The sequence below is a fragment of the Schistocerca americana genome, chromosome 5 (genome assembly GCF_021461395.2).
Source record: "Schistocerca americana isolate TAMUIC-IGC-003095 chromosome 5, iqSchAmer2.1, whole genome shotgun sequence".
In the NCBI taxonomy this organism is placed as follows: domain Eukaryota; kingdom Metazoa; phylum Arthropoda; class Insecta; order Orthoptera; family Acrididae; genus Schistocerca; species Schistocerca americana.
In genome coordinates, this window is record NC_060123.1 from 472,169,908 (window position 1) to 472,183,464 (window position 13,557).

Here is a 13,557-nt window from a genome sequence, read left to right on the forward strand (position 1 = left end):
CACATTTCGGGTCACTGTCAATTTCGTTCGATACTATTGCACTTTTTATCGCTGTAAACACGCCTCCCCCTTCACTGTCCAGCCTCTCTCTGCGCTATACATTCCAATCCATAAGCAGTATATATTAAAATTGCTAAGTCTCTCTATGACAGTGTACATTAAATACATTGCCAGGGCTTGCACAACATTTGCAGTTATTGAGGATGATGTGGTGCTCTGTTGTCCTCATTGCTCTTACCTTATGCTGTCTTTGTTATCTAGTTGTTAAGTCCAATTTATGGATTACAGTTAATTTGATTCAAATCAATATCAAAAAAAGCAAGCATCAAGAGGACACTATGACTGTAAAAATAATGTCAAAAGATGGTAAGAGTAGGATAGAAGACTAATAAGAAGTGTTACCTGTGTAGTAGAGAATGATGGGTATGACTAAAATGCTATTTAGAGAAATTATGAAATTAAAAAAGTAAACATGCAATGGCCTCCCAATTGGCATGCATAGATTCACGGATTGCTTGGGCTTGGACATACCAACGGGAGCAAAGTAGAATATTGTAACAGTATGTCTAGGTGTAGGTGTAACTTAAGTTATGAAAATATGAAAAGGATAGAGTGCTACTCACAACATGGAGGAGGCATCTAGTAGCAGACAGGCACTTTGAAAAAAGACTGCTAAATATTATTAGCTACAGGATTAAGTACTTCATCAGACAGAGGCAATACAAAACATACACACATTCACACATGAATAACTCGCACCCATATAGCCACTGTCATTGCCAGGCACTAAGGCCCGACTGTAACTGTGTCTGAAGTGAGCGGCATTCTTTGCTGGGATTGATAATAGGGATATGGAAGAAACATTGGGCAGGGAGGAGAAGAAATAGCAGGATAGGGCTGGGGGAAAATACTAATACAACCTTTAGGAGTGTTTAACAAAGTGGTGGGAACAGGGTAGTGGGTTGCTAGGTGCAGCACCAGGAGGTTGTGCGAAGGGGACATTAGAGAAGTAGAGACCGGGAAGGAGATAGGCAAATGGAGGACAGGTGTCATGGGAACAGAGGATATGTTTGCAGGGAGGGTTCCCACTTGCCCAATTAAGAAAAGCCTGTGTTGGTGGGAAGAATCCAAATGGCATAGGATGTGGAGCAGCCTTTGAAGTCAAGTACATCTTGTTGGGGATGGTCCAGATGTTTCTTGGGCACAGTTTAGCTGGGTGTATGCTCCCCGGGAAATCCAGGAAAAACCTGGGAATTTTTTAGAATTATTAGTTTTCAGTTAATTTTTTTAAAAATTTTGACTGTTAAGAACTGATACTCTAACAAAGAATTTTACTTCAGCCTGCCACTGCAGAATAATACTGCAGCAGTATAAAACTTAAGTTGAAAGAAAATGCACCATTTACAACAACAAAACACAAAGCACACACAAGTGTCTGCTGGCAGCAAAATGCGTCAAAGGCTTTAGTATGAAGACTATGCAACACTTCATAACAAAAAACTGCTTTTGATGTTGCCAATGGGTTCATGCACATGTGCAGAGCTGAAAAGTTGCTTATGGACAGCACCTTCTCCCGCTTCTTGTTACATAGTGTGTGGCTGTTAGCTGTATAAACAGTAGCAGCAAGCAGCCAGGTGCTACCCACAAAATTTTTTTGTGGTGCAGCTAAGCTGCCAGATTTGTGCATGCACAGAGTAGTGAGAGTTGTAGTAGGGATTAATTTCCATGTGACCTGTGTTTACAGTTCGTGATTTTGCTGTTCTCTCATTGTTTGCAGCTCCCACGTCAAATGAAAACGCCACAGATTTCTGTGGCTGGGAGCTGTCAAGTGAATTTAAATACATTCACATAATTACGAAAGATCACAATATGTTACTAGTTTCAGTTTTCTGATTTTATTTTGTTTCCATGTTATTGACAATCAAGCATCAATCATCTTGCAGAACAATGAAGTTATTTTTGTTGGTTTGCCACACAAATTCAACTTTTATTAACCTTTCCTTCAGTAGCAGTCAATTTATTTGAAATGATGTGCTTCATTTCACACTGTTGGCTGGTTTCAACTATTCACTGGATTTTGAGTGCACGTTTTCACCTTATGGCACATATGGCATTATGCTATAGTAAAGAACCAAACATGAGATAAAATAATGCTGGTACTCCAAGAAAACTGGCTTCCTGAAAACCACACTGAAAAGCTTTAGCAGAATTTTACATAGCTGCCTTCCCAATTGCAAGACATGTTTCAACACTTGTCTCCTACTTCCTTTACGCCTAACGTTATTTCTTAATTTGTGTTGTTTGCATCATAAATTTACAGAACGCCATTCTTCAGTAAATTATAGACTGCCAACATACCTTGTTTTATCACTGTAACTCCCCACAAGACTTTATATTTACTCCTTGAGTAGAATATAAACTACCAGTTATACAGTTTCTTTGCTTCACAAATAAACTTGTTGATTTTTTTAAACATTTTGAAAAAGTCATGACAAGCTTATTGTTCTTAATTCTGGTGTATACAAACAAATATTTTGAATATTTTTGTAACAAATTTGTGCTCCTTACTAGCTTTTTGCAGTGTTTAATGCACATAAACTTAAGTAGAAATGCTATGCAACAGTATTGCAGACTAGGACAAAAAAACTGTATTAAGTTACCACATGGCAAAATATTGGGGTACTTTGACTGCAGAGTCTAGTTTTGAAAATGAATATTGTGCCAAGGACTGCTTTCTATTCCTGCATGCCTTATCTGTATAAGATACAATCAAACAACTGCCCGAAATACAATAACTCCGTGTGTCCCCTCTGAACAACATACCACATTGCTGTAAATGGTCACATGATGCCCCATTACAAATGAAATTCCAAACAGAAACGCGATGAAAGGTGTATAGGCAGAGCAAACACCAAGCACGGGCTTCCTGTGTTGTCGTAGCTGTGCATTTTCTGGCACTCTCTAGCAATTGCTCAAATGAACATATTTATAATGGGTCATGGAAAAATATTGCAAATGAAGGTTTGAGAAGTGTTACTTTCGAAGTAAATTTCCTTTTATTCGAGCTATATTATGTTACATGTGAGAATGTGCGATGGATTTCTTGATCACAGAGCATTTGACTCTTATTCAAAACTTAACACATTGAGGACCAGCCACTAAGAAAAATTTGGGTCAAGAAGACGCGACATCTGTGTCATAATTTAAAATTTTTCATTTGTTTTGATAATTCTTAAAGGGCAACACATGCAGAAAAACACCATATCATACGTGAAAGATTAGCTTCTTGTAACTATACTAATTTAAATCATGAACTTTTCCCATTTATGTGTTTGTGCTTCTTAATAGTGATGTTGCTATTGGCTGACTACATCATGTGTCTGATACTTTGAATATCTGCTCTCATTAGCTGGTGAGATCATGTGACGTGAGCTGTGATTGGCTAATGAAAGCGCATCACAATCTCAATTTCAGTACTTCGGAAACTAATGCGCTGTGTGGGGTGGAGTTCACATTAATAATTCCATAATATGAAAACGTGCATCATACATGTTGCTGTGCGTCAAAAATCATCCCAAAACACTTATTTTTTTGCTAGGTTTTGTTTCTAAAGTGCCTAGTAATTCTTTGCTGGTGTATAAAATTTTTACCATTCAAAGGAATGACATGTTTTACAGTTCTGAGGGAAAGTACACTGTGGTTTTGACTACCAGTCATTGTGTACTGAAATGAAACTATCTTCCCCACTATTCACTTAACACAGAGAAAGCGTATTTTCACCTGGGAAAATGTTTATTTTCACCCAGGAAAAAGTGTATTTTCATTGAGGAAAATGTGTATTTTCAGGTAGGGAAAATTCCATTTTTAACCGGGAAATCTGGGAAAAATCTTGGAATTTTTTGTTGTTGTTTGCATAGTCATCCTGGATGGGCATTTGTGTGTACAGACAGCTTGTTAGTGAAGGGATCATCTACAGACAGATCTGTGGTACATTACAAGATGGCATTGTATGCCAATCTAATCGTGGGCCATCTAGAGGAATTCTTCCTAATGACCCAGAATCCCAAAACTCTCACCTGGTTCAGGTTCACTGATGATGTCTTCATAAACTGGAGTGAGGGTGAGGACACCCAATTATCCAAACCTCAATACTTTCTCCCCCATTCACTTAGTGTCTTACTCCTCAGCCCAACAAGTTACCTTCCTTGTGTTGACCCCCATCTCAAGGATGTTTTCATTAGTATCATTGTCTACATCAGATTTACCAGCCACCAACAGTACTTCCTATTCTAGAAACAGACCTCTTGTGCCTTGTCTCCCCAGTCACCTACCACCCCACATCACCCAGTGTCCAGCCCCAAAAACAGCAATACTCTTTGAGGTTTGCCTCGTAACTGCAACTGTAATGGGGAATCAAGGATGTAATACAACAATATGCAAATGATAGATTGCTACTCACCACACAGAGAAAGCACTGAGTGGTAAACAGGCACTTAGAAGAAAGTGCTGCTAGATATTATTAGCTATCAAACTAAATCTTTCATCAGATGCCCACAACAGAGCAACTGAATCATATTCTCTGCCAGGGTTTTGACTACCGGTCGTTGTGACCTGAAATGAAACTATCTTCCCCACTATTATCCCGACTCATCCCACAGCAGTATTCTGCCACCCAGCCGACTTATGCATTATCCTTGGCTGTCCCTGTTCCACCCATGGTCCCAGCCCCCTTGTCCTGTGGTTCACACCCCTGGTAGACCAGATGCAAGACCTGTCTTATACATCCTCCCAATAGCATCAACTGCAGTCCTGCCAGTGGCATCTCCTAACCCATCAATCCATCTGTGACAGCAGCCATATGATCTACCACCTTACCTGCAACCACTACCCTGCATTCAATGTAAGCATGGTTACTAATAAGCTGTCTGTATACATGAATCTCAACCTCCAAACTGTGGTCCAGAGACAGATGGACCACCCAGTTGCTAAATGTGCTGCCAGCATCATGTATTGGACTTATCAATTGCTTCACAGTGTGTACCACCTTGATTCTTTCCTCTGATACCAGCTTTTCGGAATTGGACAGGTGGAAACTCACCCTCAAGCATATCCTTTGTTCCCTTAAGCTTTCTGGTGTCAGCTTTTACAAGTCTCCTTCCTCCTCCTTCCTATTCCCATCCATCCTCCCATTCCAATCCTACACACACTTTCTGTCCAGCCAGCATCCCTGCGTAGTCCCATATCCCTACCCTGCCATTTGTTTCCCTCCCTGCCCCACCTCGCTTCTGTACATGTACTACCCAACACAGCAAAGAATGTTTCCCATCTCAGATGCAGTTACAGTTGCGCCTCACAACCATTATCTACACCACAGAATAATCTTGTGCTGAATGAAATCATAAGTCACAAACCTTTTCATCTTTCTGTCGGGCTTCATTCCCTTGGCATTCACTTGTAGTGTGGCAGCTGTGAATGTGAAGGTGTCTGAAACATTACTACATCCCGTTCATCAGTCAAAAATTCCATTAGCTTCATGATACGGCTTTCAGAAATCTTTTCTCTTCATGCATAAATAGTCCATTGTCGAATTGTATCTCGTCAGGAAGCCCACATAGAATTTTTGGTGCCAGCACGTGGCTGTAATCATCCACATTTTCCCCTAAGGCTCATAAGGCTTATATGCATTTGTTACATGTGATATACGCAGCATTCAAAATGTCTGTTGATGCATGTGACATTGTTTTCATAGCTCCAAGATAATCAAATTCAGTTATACAGTTTTGGCTCCATAGCATGAAACAAAGATTCGTTTCGTTTCCTCATATGAATTGGCAGTGATTGGAATTTTTTCAGTGAGGTTCTTTGGCTCATCACCCAAGCACTCATGGAGGAAGACATTCTGTCCATAGCAGAAACTGAAGGACTGCTGTCTGTAGAAGACTAAACTGTTTTGAAAATCAAGACCACTTCTGTATTTCTCCTGAAAATAGCTCTAATATGATGGCTGGAATTTGACTGTGTGTTTCATGAGGCATAGGAGCTGTTGTTGTAGCTGAAGCTGCCATAAGTCTCAGGTTTTCAACCAAACAAGGAAAAATGTAGGGTGGAATAACAACAGTGTTATGAAAAAGATAGATTACTACTCACCACATAGAGAAGGTTTTGAGTCTTTTAGACAGGTACAATGAAAAGACTGCTAAACATTTAAGCTCTTGGACAATAAGTATTTATTTGGAACCAAAAAACACACATACATTTACACAAGCACGATTCACATACAAACATGGCCACTGTCTCCGTGCGTTATGGTACAACTGTGGGGGGGGGGGGGGGGGGGGGAGAGTGATAGTGGGGGTGGGGGAGAAGATGATGTGCTGTCTTGAGACTGTGCAGGGACTTGGTGGAGACAGGATAGGGCTGCTCAAATGGCCACTGTCTCCACCCAATGTAGCATGACTGCATTGGGGAGGGGGAGCAGTAGTAGGAGGGGGAAGATGTTGTCCTGTCTTGAGACTGTGCAGGGACTTCATGGCCACAGGATAGGGCTGCTCCCATGGCCATTGTCTTCTCCCTCTACAACATGACTGCAGTGGGGAAGGGGGAGTGGTAGTAGGAGGGGGAAGACATTGTGCTGTCTTGAGACTGTGCAGGGACTTCATGGCCACAGGATAGGGCTGCTAAGTGCAGAATTGGGAGGCTTTGCTCGAGGGATGGAGGGGGGGGGGGGGGGGGGGCAAGTGGGAAAGGGAGAGGGAAGATTACAAGAGGTAGAGAAAGGGAAAGGACTGTAGATGCGTTGGCAGAATAGAAGGTTTGCGTTCCGCTGGATTGGGGGAAGGGAAGGTGATAAGTAGGAGGAGGACAGGGACTAGTGAAGGTTGAGACCAGAGGGATTACAGCAATGAAGAATATGTTGTGGGGAGAGTTAGGAATGGTGATTATTGCTGAAACTTTCGGTTTTCAGTTATATCAGTTTTTCTTTCAATGCCAGTTCAACCTGACTGGTCCAAAATAACCGGTTTCTGAAATAACCAATTTTTCTGTTTTTCATTGCTAATACTTCCTGTAATAACTGTAGAACCTGAACAAAGACTGAAAAAAATTGATTTCCACATTTTCAAGATACGCAGAACAAAAATATCAAATTAAATAGATAAATAAAAGTAAACTTAGTGTGTCCATCATTCAGTGTTTTTCTCAAAAATGATAATTGGTTGAATTCTACAAGAAGTCATTAGTAACTTCATATTGTGATAATTTTCTGAAAAGCTGCAAAAAAAAAAAAAAAAAAAAAAAAAAAAAAAAAAAAAAAAAAAAAAAAAAATCTTGTTCTAATTGTAGATCATAGCTATTTGGGCACTACAAATAGTTGGTACTGAAGGGTGAAAACTGAGGTTAAAGAACACTACTTTCCATGTTAATTTGTCTGTTTTCAATGACTACAACCAGATAAAGGCATATTATAGACACGGGCACCAGATCAGCTACTTTCCATTTTTATCGTAAACTATGAGCGAATTGTTAAGTTTTAAGTTTTCTCCTTATACGATGTTGCAAGCGTGTATATGGCTCCCCCAATTCTTATCATTTTAAAGCAAGTGGAACATTGTATTTCACTTGTACAGCATTTCATAAAGTAGTTTCAGACTAAGACAGTGCCATTCAGTAATACAATCGGTGGCTATTGACGACAGTGAGAAACTATCATATAAATATAGACTACAAGGGGCAAGTCTTGGACATTGCATGTACACACGTACTATCCAATTGGCTATGCCATATGATTACATGATCATATGATATTGATATGATGAATTGTCCCATGCATTTTTTACTCATTTCTGTTGGCATTGTTATTAAAAAAAGCACTGATTGCTTTTTCCGATTTTCAATAACAACACAGTACTTGAAAGTGAAAGAAATTTTACAAATAAAATTTACTCATTTTTAAATAAGGTTCATTTGGAAACAAAAAATTTTAGCACTGCTGCTATGGCTAATTTGTATTTCGGTTTTTGACCCCGTTATTAGTAAAAAATTAAAGTCGGTCGTAACTGAGAGATAATAAATGCCGAACAGTGCCGATTATCCAGAACTAAAATATCAGTACCAGTTTTAACCAGTCACTTTTTCACACTTCTAGGAAGAATTCATACCTGCGCAATCCAGAAAAGCTGGTGTTGGTAGAAAGCATCCAGATGGCGCAGGTTGTGAATCAGTAGTTTGCGAGAAGCACATCATGCTCAGAATACTGCAAATGGATAATTTATCAAAATAAAGGGGATAGGTTCATTTTCTTCTTTGTGTGCTTATCAACAGTTAGTGCCTCTACTCTATAGTGAGTGGTTGACTTTACTTATTGCATTGTTTGGTGGCTTTCCTGATTGATTTTAAGTTATAGAAAAAATATGTGCGTAAAAGAAAATACAGCAAGCTCTCATTTATCCATTTTAATGTAAACTCGAGATTGTACAGATAAGCAAAGAAATTGGATAATACAAAATACAGGGTGTGCATAAAGTCTGGGAACACTTTCAGTTATTTATTGCACAAGATCTAAACATTGTACAGATGTCATACACATTGCATTTTGAAGAGAAACTCTGAAAGATTGTTTTTACAAACTTTCAATATGCAAACCATGAGTAAACCGGCAGACTTCAGTATGGTAATTGAATTCTTGCCATACCTGTCCCAGCATGCCATCGTCAACTCTGGCAGTCACTTCCCGTATTCTCTCCTGGAGCTCTGCTACATCACGTAGTAGAGACAGTATAAACACCAGATCTTAAATGTGTCCCCACAGAAAAAAGTCACACGGAGTGAGATCTGGTGATCGGGGAGCCCATTTCATGAAACGGCTGTCCCCTTCTGTAGCATGGCCGATCCATTGATGCGGCAGCTCCGTGTTCAGGTACCCACGAACTTCACGATGAATATGGGGTGGAACCCCAACCTGCTGAAAAAAGATGAACGGAGAGTCCAATTGCATTTGAGGCATCAGCCATTGCTGCAACTTGTCCAATTAGGAATATCCAGTGACAGTGCTCTCGGCGAAGAAGAATGGCACGTACAGTTGTTGATGTGACAAGGCACAAAAAAAAAACATTTACCTTTGGGGAATCACACTCAAATTCAATGCATTGTTGTGGATGCTTTGTACCTCAGATTCGACAATTATGACTGTCCACTTTTTAGTCGAACTCCTACACACAGAAAGCTCACTCTGCACCTGAACTCATCGTGTATGCGACTAGCACTATCGGCAAATTACCAAACTGTGCTGTGGCAGTATACATGAAAAATGACATATGTATGATATCTGCACAATGTTTGGTTCTTGTGAAATAAATAATTGAAAGTGTTCCTTAACTTTATGTACACAATGTATAAATGTTTTAGCATAAACTGAAAACACACACACATACACAAAAGCTAAAGTTCCACCAGTGCGGGATCCGTACCAGGTAGGATTGATAGAAGAGATAGAGAAGATCCAACGGAGAGCAGCGCGCTTCGTTGCAGGATCATTTAGTAATCGCGAAAGCATTACGGAGATGATAGATAAACTCCAGTGGAAGACTCTGCAGGAGAGACTCTCAGTAGCACGGTATGGGCTTTTGTTGAAGTTTCGAGAACATACCTTCACTGAAGAGTCGAGCAGTACATTGCTCCCTCCTACGTATATCTCGCGAAGAGACCATGAGGATAAAATCAGAGAGATTAGAGCCCACACAGAGGCATACCGACAGTCTTTCTTTCGGCGAACAATATGAGACTGGAATAGAAGAGAGAACCGATAGAGGTACTCAGAGTACCCTCCGTCACACACCGTCAGGTGGCTTTCAGAGTATGGATGTAGATGTAGATGTAGATAGCCGCTTTGTGTTACTTATGCGTTACTCACCAGAAACTGACAATTTATTTAAGTAATCACATTTAAAAACACACTGTAATAGGCATCTCTTCATTTAATGGAATCTGTACACTGGTATGGTTCCAACAAGTTTTGCCCTGCACATTATAATAATAGATCAAAGCATTTCAGTGCCTCAGTATGCATGATAATGTACTTCTAGGTCACATCTCTTCCTCTTCTGGACACAAATTGTTCACTATATCTGTGTCACTTAGCTGCTCAAATTCAAATGCATAGTTATCACAATTTAATCACATGTGGATGTTTTCATCATACACAGCTTCGCAACCAGAAATTTGTATTTTAAATGAAAATATCCATTCTAATTTGACAGTTTAGGTTCTCTTCCCGCCTCCCATCAAACATTACATGGATAGTATTCAAGCTGTTTAATCCACACCTTGTTCATCGGAAGCTTGCTGTGTTGTTTTTTTGATAATTACCCTTTTTTTCTGGTTTATGCCAGTTATACATTTATTGTTTTTACAGGAAGGCGATTTCCAGTGGATATATACTATACGAAAGCTCCAGAGGCAGACTATATAGATGCATGTGTTGTATCGATACTACAGATACATGCTACACAACCACTTGGAGATATCTTGGTTTTTTTAACAGGACAAGATGAAATTGAAACTTGTCAGGAACTGCTTCAAGAGAGAACAAGGAGGCTAGGTTCCAAAATAAAGGAACTGATTATATTACCTGTATATGCTAATCTGCCTAGTGATATGCAGGCAAAAATATTTCAACCGACACCACCAGGTGCTCGCAAGGTATATATAGCATGTTTTCTAAACCCTCAAGTTTTATATGGTTTTTATTTATGTTGTATGTCACTATCTTATCCAGAAATCACACTGCCTGTGAAAACTATACATGTTATATCAGAAATACTTCTACAAAGTGGGGTACGGTTTCTTGCACCAAAACAAGAAAACATTTCCGTGTAAAAGTATGACCAGAGACAACCATCATTTTTGTGTTATTAATGAAAGTTTACATTCAGTTATGAAACAAAATTGCTGCCCATTATTTATTCACGGGAGGCAAAATTTTTAATATTGCTGATAGACACATGTAAAAGTACATGAAGCCCTATTAACTTTCAGAACTATTAGTTCCATCTTCTGAGGGGAAAGAGAGATAGATTAGAGAAGGTTAAAAAGGAGAAGCAGATCACTTTCATCCAGGAAGAGAGTTACTAAGCTGTTATAAGGATGGAGACAGACGGAGATGATTTAGGACAGAGGGTGGGGGATCAGAAAGAGTAGGAGGTCAATCATAAGACATTGGTGAGCACTATCTCACCTTCAGTCCTAAGATGATAAAGGCAGAGTGAGAAGTAAAGCTAAATTAAGAGGAAGAGAATTAAAATGAGTATAGTATGCAGTGAAGAAAACAAGAATTGAGAATGAAGAGTGGAGAAGGAAGATTAAAAGTAAAATATCTATAAAGAAGATATTAAATAAGAAATAATAAATGAAAAATATATTGATAAAAAAGTGGGGAGTGGGATCGTGTTATTAATGGAAGTTAAGTCCAAGGTCTTACTCCAAACTCGTCCCTACTTCAAATGGTCCGTTCTTGTCCTGGTGTGAGTGATCAGGGGCTGTTAGTTCGAAAAGCTATTATTGTGTTGTACCAGTAAATCCTGGTTTCTTTACAGAATTGAATGATCATGTATAAAACGGTTTCAGAATTTTGATTAAATATTTGATGTTAAACATGTATGCAAGAAAAAGTTTCGAAAAGGTTGGAAATGATGTTTAAAGTTTGTTGGAAGGCACTAAGTGCTCTCATTATCAAACACTGGATGAGTGTAGGCTGGGTGATTTGTGCTATATTTTAAGTGGAAGCTAATTTTTCATGCATCTAAAAGTTTATGGCATCAATCTCGTGAACTGTGTATCATAAAATGATATAATTTTGCAGGTACATCCAGTGATATATGTGTATACTGTCTACAAAATGTGAAAGTGTTTGTAGTAAAGAAATAATAAATTAAAATATGTAGCCTGATGCTAAAGTCGCATGAATAATGAAAATTTAGCACGCGATAAGCTTTTTTCCTTTAATCCTTTTTTTTTTTTTTGGGGGGGGGGGGGGGTCGCAATGAGAAAAAGTTTCCATAAAGGTTGGAAACTACGTGTAAAGTTTGTTGGAAGTCACTAAGTGCACTCATTCTCAGATACTGGATGAATACACGCTAGGTGTGTGTGTGCCATGAGTTCTGCTGCCATAAGACATATATTCAGTTTCTAATTTGATATTTGTCTTACTATGTTAAACCCATAACATAACATTATACTTCTAAAGGGGGGTAGGATGTCGTGGAAGTTCAAAAAAATTACAATTTTTTTTTTCTTTTTTTTTTTTTACATGTGAAAGTTCATCATTTTTTCACTTCTGTTGGCTGCGTTTGTTACTATAGGTACACGTTTCTTCATAAGTAAGAGAGATTCTTTGATGAATTTTGCACAGCATACAAACCATACTTACAGGTGTATGAAACTCTAGAAATAATTATAATGGAAGGAAACATTCCACGTGGGAAAAATTATATATAAAAACAAAGATGAGGTGACTTATCGAACAAAAGCGCTAACAGGTCGATAGACACACAAACAAACACAAACATACACACAAAATTCAAGCTTTCGCAACAAACTGTTGCCTCATCAGGAAAGAGGGAAGGAGAGGGGAAGACGAAAGGAAGTGGGTTTTAAGGGAGAGGGTAAGGAGTCATTCCAATCCCGGGAGCGGAAAGACTTACCTTAGCGGGAAAAAAGGACAGGTATACACTCGCACACACGCACATATCCATCCACACATACAGACACAAGCAGACATGATGTCTGCTTGTGTCTGTATGTGTGGATGGATATGTGCGTGTGTGCGAGTGTATACCTGTCCTTTTTTCCCCCTAAGGTAAGTCTTTCCGCTCCCGGGATTGGAATGACTCCTTACCCTCTCCCTTAAAACCCACTTCCTTTCGTCTTCCCCTCTCCTTCCCTCTTTCCTGATGAGGCAACAGTTTGTTGCGAAAGCTTGAATTTTGTGTGTATGTTTGTGTTTGTTTGTGTGTCTATCGACCTGCCAGCGCTTTTGTTCGATAAGTCACCTCATCTTTGTTTTTATATAAAACTCTAGAAATAATTTTATTTATGAAAAAATGAATGTGCTATTACATTTTAAACTTCATGCTTAGAAAAAACTCAAATTTTATAGTTAATTATCTCAAGTTTTACCACAGTTTTTAATAGATTTGGAAAATTCTCTTCTATCAATCCTACCTGGTACGGATCCCACACTGGTGGAACTTTAGCTTTTGTGTATGTGTGTGTGTTTTCAGTTTATGCTAAAACATTTATACATTGTGTACATAAAGTTAAGGAACACTTTCAATTATTTATTTCACAAGAACCAAACATTGTGCAGATATCATACATATGTCATTTTTCATGTATACTGCCACAGCACAGTTTGGTAATTTGCCGATAGTGCTAGTCGCATACACGATGAGTTCAGGTGCAGAGTGAGCTTTCTGTGTGTAGGAGTTCGACTAAAAAGTGGACAGTCATAATTGTCGAATCTGAGGTACAAAGCATCCACAACAATGCATTGAATTTGAGTGT

General features: G+C 39.0%; 1 protein-coding gene across 1 annotated transcript in view; it reads left to right on the top strand.

Annotated features, from left to right (window-relative positions):
- LOC124615466 (pre-mRNA-splicing factor ATP-dependent RNA helicase DHX16) overlaps nucleotides 1-13,557 on the top strand; it is a 136,392-nt gene that overhangs the window by 76,444 nt on the left and 46,391 nt on the right. The window contains exon 10 of the mRNA XM_047143376.1: nucleotides 10,409-10,695. Coding sequence (XP_046999332.1) covers nucleotides 10,409-10,695 — 287 coding nt within the window. The remainder of the gene's footprint in view (nucleotides 1-10,408; nucleotides 10,696-13,557) is intronic.